The sequence below is a fragment of the Neopelma chrysocephalum genome, unplaced genomic scaffold (genome assembly GCF_003984885.1).
Source record: "Neopelma chrysocephalum unplaced genomic scaffold, ASM398488v2 Primary Assembly neopelma1_26, whole genome shotgun sequence".
Lineage (NCBI taxonomy): Eukaryota > Metazoa > Chordata > Aves > Passeriformes > Pipridae > Neopelma > Neopelma chrysocephalum.
Window position 1 is genome coordinate 15,674,925 of NW_020897695.1, and position 23,203 is coordinate 15,698,127.

At 38.9% G+C, this 23,203-nt stretch overlaps 1 protein-coding gene across 2 annotated transcripts in view; it reads right to left on the reverse strand.

Annotated features, from left to right (window-relative positions):
* ELMO1 (engulfment and cell motility 1) overlaps positions 1 to 23,203 on the reverse strand; it is a 314,601-nt gene that overhangs the window by 236,567 nt on the left and 54,831 nt on the right. For both annotated transcript variants that reach the window (XM_027675681.1, XM_027675682.1), the window contains exons 4-5: positions 11,298 to 11,338; positions 10,315 to 10,387 (exon numbers count right to left, since the gene is read on the reverse strand). In XM_027675681.1, coding sequence (XP_027531482.1) covers positions 10,315 to 10,387; positions 11,298 to 11,338 — 114 coding nt within the window. The remainder of the gene's footprint in view (positions 1 to 10,314; positions 10,388 to 11,297; positions 11,339 to 23,203) is intronic.

Genomic DNA, 23,203 nt, shown 5'->3' on the forward strand with positions numbered 1-23,203 from the left:
TGTCAGCCACAGCTTGAATTACATTAATTCATAGTTTCTTCAGTTGAAACAATGCTCCACAGTTTGTTCAATTACAGTAGTTTTGTCACAAACTGAAACTCTAACTCATAAAAACTTGGTCTTAATCTGATATATTCTCTACAGTGTAAATCATGCAGGTTAAAAAGAAACCTCTAATTACAGAAGATAAATTGCATAGATTGGATCTACAACCAAGCTAGCAAGGAAAAATATCTTTTTAAAAATACACTATTTATCCATAGTTATAGGAATTTAAAAACAAGTGGAAAAAGGGAAGCCGATAACCAGGTCAAAGTTCAGATACCACATACGGATAAACCAGAGAAGTACTATTTTCCAGAGTAACCTTATGTCAGCAGGTTATATACAAAATATCAGAGGAAAAAGAACATGCAGAGTATTAAAAGCATCACTGGATGTTTTCTTTGGAGTCCTGTTTAATCATCAAGACAAATCTGAAACACCAAAGCTTTCAGACTCAAACATACAAAGTTTGTCAGAGCCCACAACACACAAAGCCCACAGACCTTTCATTGCGTCTGCCTCAGAGCAAGGTGCGTGTGCCTGTCCTCTACTGTAAATGCAGTCGTTGCTACCTCAACAGATAGAGAGCTCATCTTCAACTCCTGATTTAAACAAAGGCTAAAGGAAAACTGCCCACACCTTCTCTCTGAAAGTATTCAAAGCATCAAGTCTCTAACATAGCAAGTTAGCCAAAATTTGAAAAGGGTTAGCTGTTGCCCAATAAAAAAATACAATTTTGTTTATTCACTCTAAATAATGGCTTAAGCACATACCAAGAAACAGTGTGTAAGCATACCATTAAGCCAAGAGGATTTCCTACATTAACTGTGTGATGCAGTAGTCAGCATGCCAGTTAATTTCAATTGCAACATTTACATACAGTTAATCCGCTTAGTTTCAGGGATGATATCCTGTGGATTTCTTTTCCAGGATAATAGAACATCATTACAGCAGCACAGCTTTGGTAATCACACTTACTAGCAACATTGCTATTTAGGACAGGGCTCAGCACCACCTATGGTGGAAAAAAAAAAACCAAGACAAAAACAAACAAACAAACCCTTTTCCAAGATACTCCTGGTCTGTTTCTCAAGTGTACAGGAGGTTTGTAGATATTGTTCATGCTGTTGTATTAGGAAAGCTTAATCCTGAGCTGTGAAGGAACTAGTGAAATGGTACTATCAAAAATGGCCCTAAAAAACTCCATAACAAGAAAATAGGTTTATTGTAAATGTTATCTAGGATTAAAACAGCAGTTATATTATTGGTACAAATAAGCCCCATTTGCAATATTATATCTAGCAAAATAGAATATAATATATCAAAGGATTATTTTATTCTAATTAGGTAGGTAATATTTCCAAGATGAGTTTTCAATCAGACAGCCAAATACTACCATGAAGACAAAGAGCATAACACAGCAGGAAGTAGAGGACACCTGGACAGTTCATCTAGTCTTCACATCTTAGGACCCTGTGCCTTCTAATTTCACCAGCTGGAGCAACATGAACATACTTGAACTGCAAACACTTCAGAAGGGATAGGCAAGGAAGGAGAGGCGGTGGGATAGCCCTCTATGTTAGGGTGTGTTTTGACTGTCTAGAGCTTAGTGATGGTGACAATAGGGTTGAGTGTTTTTATGGGTAAGAATCAGGAGGAAGGCCAATGAGGAAAAATTTCTTCACAGAAAGGGTTGCCAAGCATTGGAACAGGCTGCGCAGTGGTTGAGTCGCTATCCCTGGAGGCATTTAAAAGAGGTGTAGATGTGGCACTTTGTGGCACAGTTTAGTGTTGGACTTGGCAGTGTTAGATTGATGGTTGGACTTGATGATCTTAGATGTCTTTTCCAACCTAAATGATTCCATGTTTCTATTACTATCTGCCACCAGATTCTGTTCCTTCTCAAAGCTCTGCTTTAACACATGCAGGAGACTTGAATCTAGAAAGCCGGCCTCAGGTATTAACAGAGTCCACCAAATCAAGCAGAGGGATAAAGCTATGCAAATTAGCTTTAAAAAGATCTTATTGAAACAGTCAAGTTATTTATTCAGAGCTTTGCTCAAGAGACACTTTGGAAAATTTATCAGGCAAAATTGAAATTTTTTTTGCCATGTATTTGTCTTATCATTTTAATAATCTGTTATACCCAGCAAAATGCCTCAAGATGCAGCTCACTGTAACTGGTTGGAATGGAATGTTTTCTTAATATATTTGAGGAAGACCTAGAAGCATTGGTTCCTATGGGCATAGCTCACTCAGTGCTATTCTTTAGCCTTGACCAGCTTCCCTCAGACTTCTCTAACCAGCCTAAAGTATAACAGTATAATAGCCATTCTTCAGGTGTTTATATAACTAAGTAAGAGATTCATTCCTATTTCCATACTACTGCTATTTTATTACACCTTCCTCCAAATGAACACAACAACTAAAAATTAGAGCTGTGAAATACACTTTATGTTAATGACTCCATTACATTTTCAAGAGGACGAGTTTGGGTGAGTTGTAAATAAGGACAAAATGATACATAATAGAGTTATAGAGTTCATTTCTAAGTCAACAACTCAGTAAAGAGAAGCGAAGTTCTTGTTGGCAGGTCTCCCTTAAAGCACTGACTCGATGTGCTACAGCATCCAGGAAACACTGGGGGTCATCAGAAGTGGTACTGTGAACAAAGAGGGCGTCACTTTGCCACAACACAAGAACTTCATATACCCATGTGCAGGGCACTGTGTGCAGTTTTGATCTTCATATCTTAAGAAGGACACAGTAATGTGAGGGAAAATGCAGAGAAAGGCAAGTGTACAATGGGCTTCAGCAGTTGCATCACAAGGCAGGGTCTCCACAGTTTGGAGGGACAAAGGACACGGGAAGGAATGTAGCGAACAAGCTGAATGCAGAACTGTTGTTATGAAACCCTGCAGTATGAGAACTTAGGGGTACTTGATGAAAGCAGTAAGGGATCAGTTTAAAGTAGATAAAGAATACACCTCTTCATTCAGCAGGCAGTGAGCTACTTGAGCTTGCTGTCAAAAAAGGTTGTGAAAGCAGGCCATATCAACAGGTTCAAGAAGAGATGAAAGAGTTGCATGGCCTTCATATGGGATATTAAATGGACTAAGTGTAGCTTCCAACACCTGTAATATAACAAATGGGAATACTGAGGAAGCATAAAGGGAGTGAAAGCCATCACTACCCTGAACAGCATTTGCTACTGTTACAGCTGGAGGCCAAATATGAGGTTAGATATAAGATTTTGGTGATTTGATAGGGAACTTCTTAAGTTCATTTTTTGTCACCAAAATGTTTAATAAGACGAAAGCTAAGTGACATAGGTAATTATCAACATTGTGCTACTTGGTATGACAGAACTGTACTCTTTTAGAAGAAATACTGATGCAATTAATCTTGTGATAAAATGCCTTTTCTGGGAAGCTGTTGGACATGGGGACAATGTCTTCTAGTTTTTCATGTTATAATTTGTTGATTAAATTTTATCAAAATTAAATAGTTTGGCTGAAGTTTCTAAAAAGAGGATGTTTTCTGCATGCTGTTTATCTACCCCTATTCAAAGATCACAGAAACTAGTAAATAAACCAAGATATAGCAGTGCTTCCATTTCAGGGTATACATTAGCCAGTGCAACTCTGCAGCCCACAAGAGGCACAATTCTGCACATACCCTTCTAGCATGTGGGCTCCCAACATTTCCTTCACATTGGATCTTCCAACATGCAGCAAAACAGTCAACCACCTAATCTTGAAAAAGTTACCTCTGCTTCTCCCCTTCATTCACAAAAATGAGGAGTAAAAAAAATATTCCAGAGTTTTCTTTTGTCAGATCCATGACTTGAATCAACTGGCCTTCCGGCAGTAGTCACTAGGATGCTAGTGAAGCAAAGAGAATGAAGTAATGGTGAGGAAAAAAAAAGCTCAACTACCTTTTTCGCCAGCAACTCACAGTAATACCAACTTGACTGCTACTTAAACCACATACTAAGAAAAAGACCATACTTTGCATGATTTGCTCATCTGCAGGTGGAATGATCTACAAGGACAACTTTACCAGGTACCCCTTGCTCTGCAAAGCAGCAGTGGTAATACACTGTGGGCAGACATCCTTATGACACATTAAAAGAAGTTAGACACAAGTTATTTTTAACCTGGATCAGTTCCCCAATTCAAGCAACCACACACAGACAGTTGTACCAGTAACACGGAAGAGGTGGGCAGATAACAAGCAGACCCATCATGCTCTGATAAGTTTGTTAATAAGAGCTGCACCCTGCAAAATAAACATTAGGAAATGACAGACTTAGCTGGGATCATCTTATTATCGGTGAGATCATGTGGGGAAATCAGAACAGGGCACTGGTATGGACACAAAAAAAAACCCCCTAACAAACAAAAGTAAGTAAGGATTTTCAAATTGAAGTCAGCTCTCCAGTGCAGTTCATCCACATTCACCCACAGCACTACTGAGGGGTCAGCACAGGAGCTGCACAGCTGCTCCTTAAGCAGATGCTGCTACTAACAGAAATAGATGAAGACTCAAGCCAAGACTGTGGTTCACAGTTACTTTTGCCAAATTAAAACACAGTCTGCTACCATAGGGTCTTGCTTTTCATCCCCCTTCTCATTCCTACTACTGCTTTATGTGGCATAGACAATTGTATAACTGGTTGATCAGTCAACAAGGGAGCTAAACCAGATGAAAATGTACCATTTTGGGGTTTGCCCAGTGTGTATGGTAAAAGACAGGATTAAGCACTATAGTATAAGCAGGAAAGTGGGGCAGCTCTTTTTGCAAGCACCACATTTGGAACTGTACTGAAACTTCAGGGGAAGCCTGCAGGTGCTTGTGGTTCTCTAACATATACATCCCACTCCTAAGGCCTTTTCCTGTGTCCTTCCTCTCATCCAAGAGGGACTGCAGGTAAAAATATTCCTTTCCCATTTTTGACTACAGTCGGAATTTGACAAATAGTTTGTTCTACGTCAGCTTAAATGAGTTCCAGAAACAACGGAGAGACAGCTCACAGCTGTTAAAAAGAGCAAAGTTTCATTCCTCTTCCTACCCTTTCTTTAACTTCTTTCTTCTCTAAAGCCTATTCCTGGACATGATTCAGGAGCCCTGCCTCATCCTTACATCAGATCAGGCAGCCTTTTTATTAAGCAAATTTAATGAATTCAAGTGGCACAAAATTATCCCCCCCCTTGCCACCACCTTCAAAAATGGTCAAAAAAATGTTGTAGCTAGCATAGATGAAGTGGTAGGATCTTCTGGGGAAGGGGAGAAGAAATCAGAACCATCCTCTTTCAGCAGTAGCCTGTGATGTTTGTTCACTGCCCTCTGGAAAACTACCCATCCAAATAGCTTGTTCTTTAAGTATAAAGATTATTTAAAGAACATTTTTGTGTCAGTCAAACCTTACAGACAACTGCTTACTATCAGGTGAACCCAAACGGTTGTACTGTGCCTGTGGTATGCCATACTTACCTTCAAGTGCTGTAACATAAAGACAAACCTTTTCAGAGCCTTTCCTCTCTAGTGATTGCTTGAGAGGCAAAATTACAAAATTAATTAAAGAAAATAAATATCTATACAGCTTTTTCAGAAAACTCTTGATCCATATCATCAGCCTTGATGAGCAACTGAGGAACTAAATAGAAGATTGTCAAACCTTTTTAAAAAGGAGGCAAGAAAAAGAATTAGGCTGTTTGTGCTGGGGCCAGGAAGTACAACAGGTTGACAGAACACAATTATTTTCTTTGGAAAATTTAGTATAAACCAAAAGTCCTACAAAATGAGTCCTAAAGACTAGAACTAATTTGCTAAGAGAAGGATGACCTCTACCCACTGTTCTTGAAATCAGCCTCAATGAAGCAGGATTCAGAGTGATTTAGTATATGGATACTCAAGTTATACTTCTGCTCACTGGAAAAATAAACTGGTGTCCAGTACTTTTTGCTCGAGTTCCCAGGGCAGTGTTACCCAGCATCCGTCAAGCAGGGAGGAGCATAGCCACTCTGACTCCTTGTGCTGCCCTTACTGTAGGGACTTTCTGCAGGGCTGTGCAGATGCCCCAAAATAGTAAGAAGTCTGTGAATATGAAGGAAATACCATGTCTTATCTGTGGCAGAGAAAAGGGAAAGCTGGGCATAGTTTGATCCAGGTCAAATCTGGAATCTATCATTTATGTAGCATTATTAACAAATCCATTAAGAATAGTAATGCAAATTGGCAAATGAAACAGCTCACTTAAGACATTTCTTCAGTTACTAGTCTTCCTGCTACTTTTCATTCTCAGCTGAAGCAACTGGTCCTTCAGTGAATCAGAAACTTTCAACTCAATGAAATTCAATCAATCAGTGAAACATGAACATGAAAATGTAAAAGAACAAAAATCAAAAAGCCCCAACCCTACAAGTGGCTCACTTCTCGCCCTGTCATTTGCATACACTCCCACACAGGGAGCCTATAATGGCATCCTGGAATTTCACATGAATATACAACTACAGGTTGTGTTCAGCAAAAAACAGGCCACAAGCAAAAGCACCTTTGAGAAAGGACAAGCACCAGGAACTTCACCCAGGCTCTCAGCTTTGGGAATATGGGGGTAAAAGGATGTCCCATTTGCAAACACAGTGCAAAGCTGAGTAAAGACAACAAAAGGAAGGTAGGGGCAGCTCTTCTTGCAAAACAGAATTAAAAGTCTCCCAAAATTAATGAACTCAGTGTCTGCTTTCCTCCACTTCAAGCAATAAGACTGAAAGGGAAATGTGGGAGATAGGAAAGAAGAAAAAAAAACCACAGGGAGTCTTCAGAGGCATCAGATGCAAAAAAATTGTGACAATAAAAATGGACTGTAATCAATAGACAGATGAATGTCTTTGCACTTAAAAGATAACATGAGAAAATATCACCACTTTCAGCACTGTGTCCTGACTGTAGCTCAGCACTGGCCCACAAAGTCCCTCAGCCCTTTATTCCTGATAGTTGCTCAGGTGCCTCCAGCAGTGAAACCAGCTTGAACACCATTTTTCCACAACCACACACTGGATCCACAAATGGATCTAGAGAAGGCCATGGCCTGCAAGACCAAAGGTGAGCAGCGATAAGGGACCAGACATACCCACCAATGTGCTGCATGAGCCACTTGAATGTCTGTCCCTGGATTCCTAGGACTGCCAGCAGAGGAACACAGCAAACAGTCATCCAAGCTGTGGTTTTCAGCCCAGGAACATGCACAGCACACAAAATTATACAGGCATTTTCTACTCTTCATGTAGCTTTTCTTTCTTCTAAACCTGAGCTTGCCCAGGCTATAGTGCTCCTGAGTTATTATGCCTGATGTACCCAAGCATCTAAGGTACAACCTTGATAGACTGAAGCAAAGGTGACTTTTTAATACCTATTTTATAGTATTTAGCACATCCTGATTCAAAAGTCAGGCTTTTAGATGTTTGACCTACTAAAGAAATGCCCCTCCACAATAAGCAAGGCCTTTAGAAAACCACACATCTATTAACACAATTAAAAATCAATTACTTTGTGATCAAAACACCAGACAGACTTGAGCTTAGGCACTGTGCCTGCTTGGTTTTCTTCTTCACATAACCTCTTACTTTACTTCTCTCATTTTTACAAAAAAAGGCTAAAATATATAATTAATAATTTCCACTGGATTTTCAGGGGCACAGATATAGCCAAAATAGAACCCCAGAGGCAGCAGACCAAACTGGATCTGCTATGATAAGCCCGATCTCTAGTAGAAACCCTGGCTAACTCAAAATTTGTTAAAACACTGCCCTTATGCTGCCTGAGGGAGTTATTGCTACTCCTGTAGAGGCATTTTTTCCAACCAATACAGAAAAAAAAAAAAAACAAAACCAAAAAACACAGAATTGCTTGGGTGTTGTTTTTATTTATGTATAGTATAATTGGGAAATATAGGTCAGCTACAAAAGATAGAGTTCTGCATTTGACAATCAAAACAAAGATGCGCTGTTTGCCACCCAAAACCAAAACTACAACTGTAAGCCATGTAACATTTGTAACATTTTCACTTCGAAGTGTCTTGTTACTTTGTACAAGAATTCCTTACTTGCTTTTCTTTCTGGTAACTTTAAACACGGGGATATTTTAAGGAGGCATCTCTACCTGGAAGGCAGTCTCTGCAGAGAGACATGAACTAAAGGTAATGTTGTCTGCATACGTACAGACATATAATTCACCTTTGAAAGCAGTGAAAAATATTTACTTATTGGAAGCTCTCACTGTAACAAAAAAAGTTCTGCTCGTGTCATTTAGTAAGAGGCAGATTAAAGCAATGTGGTCTTTAACTATTAAGTGTTGTAACTTCATTGAAGTGCATGTGTTTGTCCTCATGCCTGGTGATTTTCATGTTTTAATTCAGAAAGCAACAACATCCTATTGAACACAAATGAGGGAAAGTATGTCAAAGGGGTGATGGCCTATATAAGCCTCTCTTTATAACTATCCAACAAGCAGTGATAAACAGTGAACAATATCTAATGAAAGTCACAGACATCTGAGTAATTCTGGTGGCATTTAGAGCTCTTCTCTCTTATTTATGTGACTCAGAGTCAGACACTCTGCACATTTTCAGTAGGGAATAAACAAACTCAAAGTCCTCTCTGCAGTACAATCCAAAATGTCCTAGAAGACCATAATTTTCCACCCTTAATGCAAGTTAAAGGCAGCCAAAAGCCATTGGACTGCCTTATGTGGAACAGAAAACATCTCTCTTCCAAAGCTTCAGGATCCTATCCACCAAAAGTGGAGGTAAAGACTGGAATATTCCCCGAATTGCATCAGGACAAAAGCCTCCAACAAGCTGGAGTATTCACTCAGTCCTGGCTTCTTGGAAATACTCACTGTACAATCGAGGTTTAAACGCTGACAGGCAAGTTCAGTTGTGTCTGTCTTATTGGAAAACTGTTACCATTGAGGGCAATTAGCAAAACAGTCTCAGTATTTAATTTGGGTGGAGGTAAAACACAGCAATCAGTAATTACTTTGACAGGTTTCCTTGTAGTGGCCTTTGAAGTGTCTGTCAACTGAAACTTGAAAAGAAAGGAGAGGGAAAAAAAAACAACAGACCACTACACAAGCAAGCAAAAAAAAGGGAAGATCCCAAAACAAAAGTTACACATTGAGAAGGTTGTCTGGTCTGTTACCAGAAAAAGAAAAAAAGCACAGCACTATCTTATGAGCAACTGCTCTTGCTATCTTGCTAAATTTAGTCTTTCTAAATGCTTAACTATGCCTAAGTTTCTTTTATTTCTTGGGTGCAGGTAAGAATTACAGCAGGACAAAACTTACTTCATGTCTCAGTTATATTAGCAAATCCTAAAGAACTGTACAATGCAAAACAAAACCAAGAGATCCCTCTGCTTAAAGGCGAGCCAAACTAAACTGATAATAAGGTAAGCAAGAGGCACCTATATCTATGCAGTTGAGTTCATGCCTATTTAGTTCAAAATCCACTGAGGTTATGGAATTTCCATGCAGACTTCAGAAGGTTTTAAACAATGCTCTTCTCCCATTGCTTAGAAATTTTATCTCTGAGGTACTACATGTACACTCTTACAAACAATCTTTTTTTGTAATTTCAGCAATTTTATCAGTAATGCTAGGAATGAATGTTCTGCTTGGTCCCATTCAGATGAGCGTGTCCCCACATATTTGGATTAGACATTCCATTTTTATTACAGCTACAGCTATTTCATTACACTGTGCTAAAATCATTGCATCACTTGATGAATCACCTATTGCCACGCTACCTGGGGACCAAAAAAATAAGCCAACAGAACATACAGAACTTGGAAAGGACAAGACAGCAGGCAGGAAGGAAAAGCAAATATTATACAGTCACTGAAACTTATTTCAACCTGATCAGCCAAAAAAGAAAGCGAGATGCACTGAAGGTCTTCTCAGACTTCAAAGAGCCCTTCACGTTTTAAATATTTCAATTTCCTGTACACCTCTTGTTAGCAGAATACTAAACACACACAAATAGCAAAGTTGAAGGGGTTAGTGCTCAAGTCTCAAACACACACTCAAACTCTTTTTGCTTTTCCGAAATAAAAAGAAATCAGTTAAAAATCAAGTCAGGTTTCCCAGTATCTACTCTCCCACTGACACTGCACTATGGAAAAAAATTTTCATATATTTTAATTTAATATAAATTATTGTAGGAAACATTTTTAGAGGTTATGCAAGAATTGCATTGAATGATTTACCCACCTTCTCTGTGATGTAGAAATTAGAACTATCAGCATGCTGCAGTGCAAATTGATCATGATTTGCAAGAGACCACCTTAGAAACATGAAAATAAATTAATCACAAAATGAAATCTTAATAATTCAAAAAGTACCCTTCACATAATTTTATTATGACCAAACGAGCACCTGTCATTCCCATGTATTTCTCATACTTTTCCATAGCTTTCAATTATGAGTTCCATGAAGATAAAAGCATGCTTGCAAAGGGAAAACTTCAGTACAAATACATCCTATTGATTGTTGTTTGGAGTAAGCAAGATCACTAAATCACTAAAATGGACCAAAAAAAAAATAAATTTACAGTACCAGGATTTCATGTTACCTTATACAATACCCAACACATATATTATTAGGTTGATACATTACATTACGCATAAAATATCACCTTTTTAACTCAGTAGCAATTTGATGAATATAAACTAGATTCTCCTGTGCGGTAGCACTTGCTTAAAACAGCTTATTTTATTAACATACTAAAATTAAAGCAAGGTATTTGCCTTAGTCAATTATTAGTCCATATTGCAGAACTTGCAATTAACATTTCAGTTTCATATGAACTGTCACATCAACTGGACCAGCTTACAGAACCCACTAGACTAAGTACTCAAAAATCAAAGCCAGAGGCTTTAGTCCCTTAACCCATGTACTGCAGGAACCACAAGTGTAAAGTGAGCGGGTAAAATGCATTCTGTGCAGGAAGGAAATAAACAGGCTAAATTAGAGTCACCCACACGATTCAACCTGCTTTGTTAGGAACCTCATCTTGCAAGCAATTGATCCAAAACACACTGCAAATTCAAATCGGAAGATAGAACAACAAGATTTAAGAAACTAATGACTAGTCATTCCAGATATCTAGATTTTCTTTGGAAAAAATTATCTCCTGATTGGTTTAATACTTCCAAAAGTACAGTATATAGTAAGTACTATATGGCAGAACTTACCCATCACAGACTTCTTTTATTATTGAGGACAGTGGCTTTTTCTGGTTAATGAAAAAAAAGAAAGAAAAAACCAAATTACCAAACTAGAATATCTCTGAGCTCTTAAAATATGATTTCAAAGCCAGTAACTGCAAGAAACAAAACAAGTAAGTAGTATTTCATTTTTTGTTTAACATAAAGTTTGGTGGGATCCCAAAATTTTCTGCTGCTTTGGTCTGGTAAACTATAAAGACAGCAATTCTACACATATGCATGATGACATTATCAGTCCTTTTTGTCAACCTTTGCCCATATGACATAAACTCAGCTTCTCAACTGACAAATCAAAGGGTCTTTTGTGTACACTGCATCTCATTATCCAACAGAAACAGAAGATTTAGATATCAACACGGGCATTTTCCAGGAATGACATCTGAAGCAAGAAGACATTCAGTATTTTTAAACCTTCTTTTGTCCCTTTCAGATATGGTGATATGATGACAGTAATCCTCTCTCTTAAGTACACACATGCAGGTTCCCCTCTGATAAAACACCAGCTGGAAGGTGTTAAGATCCCAGATGTATCAGTTCTGCTTTATTCTCTACATCTGTGGACACGAGCATTTGGACTGACTGAAAAGAGCTCTCTTGCTTTGGGTCCCAAAATAGAAAAAAAACCCCACAACAGTCTAGCCTGGTGATGTTGCAATGCTTTGAACTTTGTTATAAACACAGGGTGCACACACAAGTGTTTTTAGAAGATTTCTGGCTAAAAGAAAACACACTTTTATATCCCAAACATAGATTAAGTTGCATGGCAAAAAGAAACACACTGAACTTTACCAGCTGTGTGACTACTGAGTCTTTTTTTTTCCAAGACTGGATGACCACACAATGTCACACAGATCTGCTGCTTCACAAAAATTTCCCAAATCACCTAAACAGCATAGGATCCCCCTCTCTAGTAACTTCCAATAATGACAGTTCACTGAATTCTTAAAAAGCAAATAAAACAAACAAAATACAAAAAAATCATAAACCCAACCATAAGTCAATACTGTAGTCAAAACAAGCTGTTTCCCTTTAATTTTTATAGAAAATTATTAGTTTAAAAATTAACTCAGCATATGGGTGCATTATGTGGAGGAAGAACTATTTTTCCATTCAATTTGTTTTCTGTACTGCATCACTGCACAGAGAGAAAACCAGAGACAAGACTCCCTGGTCAGGTCAGGATCAGGGAAAGATTTGTTATTTTATAGTCCAGTCAACTAAGCCAGTATATAAACAGGTAAAAACATAACACAAGACCATTTTAATAAAACTTGAATGAAAGCACCTGCCGAAAGGATTCTGCTTCTGCTTGCCACAGTGTCTCAGTCCTTGGTTTCCATCCTTCCCCTTTCACTGCTATTACTATTTTCACACGAACAGCCAAGATGATCCATACCACAGAAGTTATTCAAACTAAAAATTGGCCAGTAAAAGGGAAAAAAAATTAGTTTTCACCAGGACCAATTTCCTGATCTGCCTTGCTATGTACCTAAATGACTAGCAAATACCAGCACATGGGAGAAAAGGCAGAAGTGTGAAACTGCTCTATTCTGCAGCAGCTAACATGCCCCTTCTCCACAGCAGCTTCTGTCTGTTGTGCTGACTCAGCTCCTTGCACAGCTCTATCCACACTGTGAAGCAGATCAGGCAGCTCACGTGAGATAGAAAGTGTGGGTTTTTCCCCCCTCAGTTTTTTGGACTGATCAGTTCCTCAGTCTGGATTACTGTGTCTTTTATGTGCAGCTGCTTTGACCTGTTGTCCTCTTTCACAAGGGTTTTTTCTGCAATCCTGTGAAAGCAATCCCTGCTTTCAACTGCTCTCTTCCCTCTATCGTTCCCCAAAAAAAGAAAACCTCATTTTTTGGGAGGGATAGAGGGGGGAGCATAGGTTTGTCTGGAGCTGGTTAACTCCAGTTTGCCATCCAGCATGTTTGCCAGTCTGTAGGTAAACTATTGCCAGGCAGAGCACACAGCTCTGTAGGCTGCATGCCCTTCTCCTCCGGATGCTACTGTGGGTCCTGTTTTGATATGTCCATATTTTGACAAAATTTTATCTGGGTTATTAATTCCTTTTATAAAGTAAACATAAATCAGCTAACAGATTCAATACAATGGAAGACAAAACGAGTAATTGCTTCTCCTCCCCATTATTTCCCACAGGACCTACAGTTTCCCATTGGAAACTATGACAAAAAGACACTGTAATAACCAAACTTAGCAATAATATAAATACTGGGAAGATTGGATTAAATTACTTTCCAAATCATTATTTTGGTACTGCTAAATTCTCTACACCATCAACTTTTATGTCCTTTGTCAATCCTATTCATCTCCTTTCCCCTTTGCCTATTCTATACCACATCTGCATTATTATATGACATTCGAGACTAAAAACTTGGGAAAAAAACCCCAAACATAAAAACCCCACAAGTCAATTAGAACCTGTAAGGAACAGTTAAAAAAGCAACAAATAGATCCTCAATAACAAAAACTATTAACAATATTAAAGCCAGCCTCTTATGGTACAGTTTTGCCCTCCTATGACACTACTGCCGTGGCACTAATGTGACTAAACACAAATCCTGATGAAAAAAATCAACAGGATAAAAAAGGTGGAACTCTTCTGGGATACAGAATTTGCATTTAGTGATCTGATAACACTTTACATATTAATAAATGTAAAATAAATACCACTGCAATGCTAATAAGCTGCTGCTCCTAATAATCCCTTGGGCTGCACTCCCCCTACACGTAAGTCTCCAAACAAAATTCTTTTCGCTTCTCTACCAGGCAGATAAATTGCCAGTAGTACGCTGTTCACAGCTGTAAGTGGGATGACACTGAAAGCAGGCAGTGGCTGCTATGATTCCCTCTGCAATCACCCAGGAAGAGCCTGGTTGGCAAGCACAGCCTGTGGGAAGACTCTGGGCCGGCAGCACTCCGAGCTGACAGCAGCAGCAGTACTGCCACCCTGCCTGTGCACAGCCAGGCCTCCTTGCCAATAAAACCCTTCTTTGCTCCGGGAGTGACAGGCGGATGAGCGACCAGCTCCCGCGGCCCCTTCCCAGCCAGTTCACAGCCACTTCCAGAATCCCTTTCGCAGTCCTGCTAGTGAAAGCTGAAAGACGTAACTATGTTTGGGTAGCAGTGACAGGACTCGACTGTTTACTGCACATATAGGAATGCAGCAGTACTAGAAGACAAAGAAAAGTGAGCTGTTATATTTTCTTTTTTTCTTTTTGAACCATGAAAAATGAGGTAAAAGTCTATCTCCGTTCTCTGCAGAGTACATCCACTTGGCAGGCCGTTCAAAGGCACTTTTTTTCCCCCCGGCTCTAAATATTTGCCTGATGTTAAAGAGAATAGATTTGAAGGCTTTGTTACCTTAATCTTAATAAAATTACATATAAGGAAAATTACATATCTCTGCTGCATTTACAGTTCCAAAAAGTCAAATTTACCTTATTAGTCAATGTACTTCAAAGAATTCCTTAAAATCAGTCCAAAAATATTTCAAAGATTTTCCTTCATAGAAATTTTTTGTGCTAGCATATTTTGGTTTTGTTTTACATTTTGTCTCCATGTCCTCTCCTAGACTAGCAAAATAAAGTGTGCTTTTACACATGCAGAGATGCTCATTTAAAGCTCTAAGAAGATCAGACTGTAGCTTTAATGCACAAAATAACAAAGATCAAAGTAAACCTTGTGCTCCCTACAGGAGATGACCTCTTCAGCTGACTTATCACAGTATCTGCACTGAACACATTGGTTAGTATAAAATTATTTTCCTAGGGTAGGTATTAAATTGATAGCTGAAATCAAGTAGGAAATGACAAGGGGGTATTATGGCCTTGCAACTTACTGATCTGCACAAAAGGGGAGAATCCTGACAATGATACAGAGCATAGGCAGCACTGGAGCCAATGTGAATTTACGCACCTGGTAAAGGTTTATGTGCATTGACTGGTTAGCACAGGTGTCTGAGATGCTGGCTAGCTGTACCCCTAATGACATTCACCATGCAGTAATACCTAGTCACTCCTTCTGTGCTCACCTGCATGTGTCTCACATCATGTCTACAAGTTTTGTTTTCTAAGATGAACACAGATACCTAACTCTCTCTTCTTGTGTACCTGCTCTTGTTACTTGTGCAATATTTGGTAGCACTTCTAAAGTAACTTGCAGAACAGAGACTGAGATTTCCCACTTCAATCTCCTCACTAGTTTCATCCTTTCATGCCTATACCTATGGAGGACCCATAGGGAACCAGTCACCAGGAAGTACAAAGCACAGGCATGCCAGAGTGTAGGCTGTGTGAGTCCAGGCCACTGTTTTGTTCTGGGGAAATCACGAGATGAGCAAAAGAAAGCAAAGAATATCCAGTAGGCTAGTGCTGACCAAGCCCTAGGTCCAGTTCAAGCCACCAGTACACCAACCTGGGTTTAAAGCACTTCTAGATCAAATAGCAAGTGTGTGTGTATGTGCAATGGCAAACTGTAAGCAGGACAGAAGCCTAAATCTGGGCAGAAACCTGTGTTGTATGTGCAGTTCTGATATACTCTGATTGTGCTATACCAGAAAATTGTATATAGGTTTATTTTAGGCCAAATCTGAATATCTTTCCTTTCCACATGGCTAAGAGAGATGCATTGCTTTTTCTTTCCTTAAAGTTGTTTGTTGGGTTGTGGTTTCTGGGTTTTTTGGACCATGACTGGGACATCACTCTCCCCATCTGACACCTTTTAACCACAGAAGTGACAAGAAAACACTTTAGCCCTTGCTGTCTTTAAGCCTATCACCAAAACAAAAAAAGAAAAAAAAAGTGCAGATGCAGCACATCTGTTAGTGGGAAACACTCAGCATTAAGGAAAAAAAAAGTTATCTGTGCCTCTGTCAAAAAACAGAATTTCAAGCAGTAAATATACCATTTTGTCTTATAATTAATGCTATCATTCTACTAACAAATCTTTCAGTGCAAAAGTCTTTTTAATGGCTATAAAAAGCCAGAAAAACACCTCTTTCACAATCAGTGGAGGCTTCGTCTGTTACTGTCATGCACAAGGGTCCACAGAATTAGAAGTAGGACTGTCCATTGGCAAACAACAGATGCCAGGACACCTGGATCCTTCACTCACTACTTCACTGGTTTCTCATGGTGTAAGAGGAAAGGTCTTCTGTAAGGTGGAAGTACTGGAGTGCTTTGGATTTCAGCCTCCTCAACCTGCTCTAAACTTTAGGAATCACCTCTTTCCATTGACTACAATGGAGTTTTGGTTAGACCAGACTTGTTAATTAATCATCAGGCATCTGTAAAAGAGGAAGGAGAGGATTTCCCTAACTCAGGAGAGCACCAGAGAGAGTGAATACCTGAGAACACAGACACCTCAATGCTGTAGTAACAGATACCATAAAACCCAGCCAAGGTCTGGTCAACAACACGCAGTTTTGTCAGTGCAGCATCACAACCCAGGGCAGGAAACATTCGCACCCCATAGTCAAAAGGCAAAATCCTCAACAAGAGCAGATGCTGATGGGAGAGAGCTTTTGTCAGCTTAGTTCACAGCTCTTAAAGTGGTACCTTTAACACGTCAGTAGCAACATTTTGGTATAAATATAGCAGTTGGGGTTCTGCAGAGAGCACAAGACTCGGGGAAGCCCAGGTATTCATGTCCTCTCCCACTTCACTCTCAGCTGCAGCTTCCTCAGTTACTCTCTTCTCACCTCCAAAGAGATCCTCACTCCTAAGTCTGCATTTCACCAGATCTAAGGATTGACTCACAGATCATATGTTTAGGATGTTACAGTGACTGTACAACAAGGAAGCAGCAAAATATAACGCGATTAACAAAAAACCTCAAACAAACAAAACACCCAAACAAACAAAAAAAACCAAACAAACAGAATTTTACAGATAGTTCTTACTGCTCATCTAGTGTCCTAATAAGCCATAACATTTCCTGTTTCCTCAAATATAAATAGGGACATTAAAAACTCCAAGTCAAGAGTACTGAAAAGTTACAAAGCACCTAGGGATCTTCAGCTGTGGGTTACAGCATGTTTGCATGCAACATACTTGCACCACATATTGAAATACAGCTAAAATACTGTTTAAAATACAAACCAGGGCTTTAAGATGTGGTTCTTCACACAACCTACTAAGAGAGCACACCTTTGAAGACTGAATGAAGAAACCCCAAACCTACAGCTCATTATGGACACACTGCTGTCCCATCAGAGAAGAAATTTCTAAATGAAGCCACAAAAAATTTATACAATGGTATTTTTAGTATTAGTTTCTTTTGTACTACAATCTTGGATTTCTATAAGGAGACTGTAAGTGAATCCTAAAGTGCACCTGGATACTCCAACCGGCCAGAATGTGAATTAATTCATTGGTGTGTAACTCCAGAAATCGGGTCATTACACATTTCCTTTAGATACAGCAGAATTAACTTAAGAGATGAGACTCCTGCTGATTCTTAAAAAAATTTATGGATGCAACAATCTTAAACTCATGTTTAGCCTTCATCTTGAAAATGTCATCAGTTGCAGGCAGTAAAATTCAGGCTCCAGTGGGGAGGTTCTGGCTAGCACTATAGAGCTAGCAAATCAGAGACAGGAAGAAAAAAAGAGACAAACCAAACCAAACCCAAACCCAAAAAAACACCACAAGCCCACAAAAATCAAGGACAGAATTAACAAAGTGTTTTATCTCTTTCCTAAAATATTATTTCCTGAACTTCCTTTATGTTGGAGATCAGGAACACTGGGACACTATTTCTGCAGGACTTTAAGTATAACCTGGCTCTACTTGCACATCTATTTAACAACAAAATACATATATATATATATTACTGTCTACTGCATTTAAGTTTCTTAACCTAGAAAATAGCACCAAGTAGAAAGCATAAATTGTATCCATTAGACTGCAATTCACTAAACATTTCTAATTATTTACCCCTCCCTTTTACAAATTCTAACCCTTCTCCACAGCTATTTCCTCTTCCACCTATTAAGCTTTGCTGCAGTATCTGTATTAAATAGAACTAGTAAGACAGAATTTTTATGTATTTTTCAGTGATGAGGTTCCAGCCACACACCACAGGACACGAGTTCACAGTCTTGAAAGACTCCAACCAACCAGTGGGAAAATGGCTTTGGACAAGACAGACTAATAAAATGTTAAATGTGACAATAACATCGCCCTTTTTATCCAGGATGGATGGCTGCCACCACATCAAAGAACTGGAGGTCTAATGATGAATATTCCAATGCCACAGTTTTGTAAGAAAAGAAATTATATTTTCCAAAACCTATTGCTTTTAACAATAATTGGTATATGATGTTAACAAAGCACTATACAAGTGAGTACACTGAATTATATCCAATGCACTAAAATATCTGGATTATTGTTTCCAAGGTTATTCTTGCTGTTGAACAGCTTTTAAAAAATAAATAAAAATAAAAAACTGAGACCTTTCATTAGTCCAACAAAGAAAATGAAAAAAAAAATCACATTAGGATAGTGAGTACAATTTCCTTACAAATTCTATTAATAATCCCTGATGGTAACAAAATTGCAAGTACTAGAAAGCTGTCAAATATTTTCACTATGTTCACTATGTCAAATATTTTCACTATGCTTGAACAGTTTCATCTTTGATTTTGTCAAGCTGAAATATGACAGGTACAAGGAGCAATAAAACTCATTTTATGATTGTTAGCATCTGTTTAGCACCTAAAAGTTGATTTTAAGTAAGCCTTACCTTTAGCAAATTGGCTTAAGCTACCTCAGTGTTTTTCAGTTCTTTTTGAATAGGTAACCACCTTTTGGCTCATCTATCTTTGAGTAAGTCCTCCATCAGCAGCAACCAATATTCTCCTTCAGAATGACTGAGATACAGCTGCAGTGGTCGAACTCAAGCACTAACTCTCTTCTTCAATCTGACAGAAAGAGCTGCTGGTAGCAAATCCAAGCAAGGAACACTTCTGTAAGTCAGTGTAAGATTTTTTTTTTAAATTTTTTTTTTCCTCTCCCCACAAGCTACTTCATAGTCCTCTCTCTTCAAGTAGCTGAGATCTTGTCAGCTGTTAAAGGCACTGACATTTCCCTTGACTACTTTAAACTCAGGATGTGCAATAACATTGGAAACCTTTACAATATTCATACCAAAAAGCATCACTAGTTACAGCTACTGCAGTACCATTACACTTTCTGGGTAAGAGTTCATATAAATTTGCAAGTTTGTGGGAAGGAGACAAGAGACCCTCTCTTCATCCTCTCAGCACTAAACCCCTTGATTTTGTGGGAGTCAGAGTCTGGAGCCATAATGAAGCACAGGGAGCAACACTTTACAGTACGGCGAGATGTCAATATCCTCTTCTTCTTCACCACTTGAATGATGCTGGTGCTCACTAATATTGCATATGTTTAGATTTGTGATGCTAGGTTTGTATCAGTACACTGCTATTACTAGTGACAGCACTTGCAGAAATCAGCTATTCTTACTCTACTCACATGGCAGAAGCGATGCGCCACTTTCTTTTCTCTAATTAAGAATCTCACAATCCTTTTTGAACTACATTTCTCCTCACAGTTTGAGAAACACTGCACTAAATCAATTAACAATGCCCAAGGGTCCAGATTTAGGTCTGAAAGTTCCCTTTAAAAGAAACAAAGCCTTATTGGTGTTCTTTTAATATGCAGTGAAGTACAATGTTCCAAGTTCCTTAAAATGATCATCTTACTTCAAGAGGATCAGTATGGCCAAGTCAGATATGGCGAGGCACTTTCTGAGCCCTTTCTAATAACCAATGGTGTGAAACAAGGTTGCGTTCTTGCACCAACTCTATTCACAATCTTCTTCAGCATGATGCTCCAAAGGGCCACGGCAGACCTCGATGATCAGGACAGTATCTACATTCGATATTGTACCGATGGAAGCCTATTCAACCTAAGGCGACTGAAGGCCCACACTAAGACCTTAAATCATCTTGTCCGGGAGCTGCTCTATGCTGATGATGCCGCCCTTGTTGCCCACACAGAAGCAGCTCTTCAGCATTTAACATCCTGCTTTGCAGAGGTTCCTGTGCTTTTTGGGCTGGAAGTCAGCTTAAAGAAAACAGAAGTCTTCTATCAACCTGCACCTCAGGAAGTCTTCCATCATCCCCATATCACCATTGGCGAATCAGAGCTCAAATCAGTCCAGCAGTTTAATTACCTAGGCAGCCTCATCTCCTCGGATGGTAAGATTGACAGAGAGACAGACAACAGGTTAGCAAAGGCACATAGAGCTTTCGGAAGACTCCATAAAAGAGTTTGGTGAAATAAACACTTGAAGAAAAGTACAAAGATCAATGTTTACAAAAGCCATAGTGCTGTCTACTCTCTTATATGGATCCGAATCATGGGTCATCTATTGCCACCACCTGCGACTCTTAGATGCTTCCATCAACACTGTCTCCGTACAATTCTAAACATCCACTGGTCAGATTATGTGACTAATACATCTGTTCTTGAACAAGCAGCAGTCACAAGTATTGAGGCCATGTTGCTGAGAACACAGCTGCGCTGGGCAGGACACGTCTCAAGGATGAAGGACCACCGCCTCCCTAAGATCTTGCTTTATGGTGAACTTGCCACCGGCTGCGACAAGAGAGGAGCCCCGAAGAGAAGATACAAGGACTCCCTGAAACATCTCAGCCTTGGCCATATTGATCATCATCACTGGTCTACTCTGGCCTCCAATCGGGAGGTCTGGAGACACACCATCTATAACGCTGCTGCTTCCTTTGAGAAAGCACGCAGGATCACTCTTGAGGAGAAAAGATAACGCAGAAAGAATCAAGCCTTGCAGAATATACCTCCTAAGGAGTCCTTCTGCTGCGCCTTTTGCAACCGGACTTGTCTATCTCGCATTGGCCTTTTTAGCCACCAGTGCGCTTGTAACAAAAGTGGGTAGAGCCCTTCTCAAATCTTCGTTCACGAAGCCTAGCCATGATGATGATGAAGTACAATGACTTCTATAAAGAAATAAAAAACAACCAGAAGAGATAACTTGAAAGACACTCTTGAAAGATAAAATTGTTGACTAAATCCAAACATTAGACAGAACATAAATGTAAAGAAGCCTGTGGTTCCTCCCATGTGCTGCATTTGTATTAACATGAAATTGTCATACGACAGTACTCCTGTAAATTTTGCCTACTGTAACAGGTTTGTGCTTTGAAAAGAAAACACAGCTTTTTTTTTTTGCCAGCATAAAGATTCACATCTGCTAATTTAATCCATGTTTAATGATCTTATAGATAAAAGTAAACCTGGAGGAAGAGACTGTATGGCCAAGTTTAATCATACACTGTTTCTTTCTGTAGAAACAGTTGTTTACCTCCAATGCTGAGGAAGTTCATCCCAGTGCTTAGAGAAATCAGGTTTTATTACAACTTGTGTTAATACAGAAGAGTGGATTTAAATGGGATCAGCCAAAATAGATATTGTCCTCAAATATCCACCTTGTGCCTCTTGTGGAAGCTGATTCCCCTGCAGCAGGAACAGTGAAACTGTAAATCTACAAAGTATTCAGGTAACCTAAAACTAGAACTGGCTTACCTAAAATAATCTGTGCTGTAAAAAAACCCCAACATCTAAGAATGAGTTATACACAATGGGCACAAATTAAAGCATGCAATTTTTCATGTGAACACAAGAAATAATATCCTCTTATGAAATGGCTATTTCTGGGACAAATAAAGAGAAGACAGAATAGACTAGCCAGCATCCTGGTTCACCTGTACAGAGTCTGTGCAGCCCTACTTTTAACATCTTCAAGAATAATGAGGCAGAAGACTGGGAGAAAAAGACAACAGACAGTCAGCATCTACCATTCATTTCTTCCCCAGACTGCATCCCTAAAAAGTCCACAATAATATCCCGATGCAAATTCAGACACCAACTCATTTCCATTCCTTCCCTTACACAACAGGAAGACTTAAGAGTGAAAGATCATCCTTATACCCAGGTCTTAAAGTCGCAATCAAATCTTTTCATTAAAAATTAATTTGGACCACAGTTTTAATACTGCTAGTACAGATTTATGCAGGGGGGATAAATTTTTCAAATTTATAATTGAGGAAAATGGTGGAAGTAGGAAGGAAATCAAATTTAAAAAAAAAACAAACAAAAAACTAAAACAAAACAAGTATTGTAGAAGAGAGTAACTGTATTCAGTCAACTCTCTCAAGGAGAAAGCACAAAAGTACATTAGCTTGCAGGTGATTTAAAATCAGTTTTAATGCATACAGGCATCAGTCAGCTGCTAGGTTTACTGCAACTTAATTAGTCCCCACCTGGCAAGAGAGAGAGAGTAATAAATAATAGGCAGTTTTGCCCTCCTTGTTTAAAGCAACTTTCCAGGAAAAAAAAGCAGTTGTAAAACCCTGACATCAAATAGTACATTGCAATGAATGAGCAGAAAACCTTTTTTCTAATTCACTGGAAGCAGGCACAGAGGCTGGTTCCAAAAGGCACTTAATTATATATTAGTTTTTCTAGCATAGAATCTCTCTAACTGAGACTAATTAACTAATTAAAGTTAAAACCATCATCGATGAACCCAGACTGACAAACCTATAGATATTTAGTGGGAAGCCTCAACTTGAAAAAGCCCTATGCCTCCTGAAGTCCAGATTGTCAGAAGTCATGCATCTGAAGAGGAGGTTTTTAATGTAAAATTTAATAACATTTGGTGGAAAAAATACTCATGAGTTCTTTTCAGGCCCAACATATTCCACTACCCCACTGTCAATCGCTCAGGTTTCACAGCGACATTTCCTCACTTTGAAAATATTCTCTTCATTGCTAAGCAAAACATGC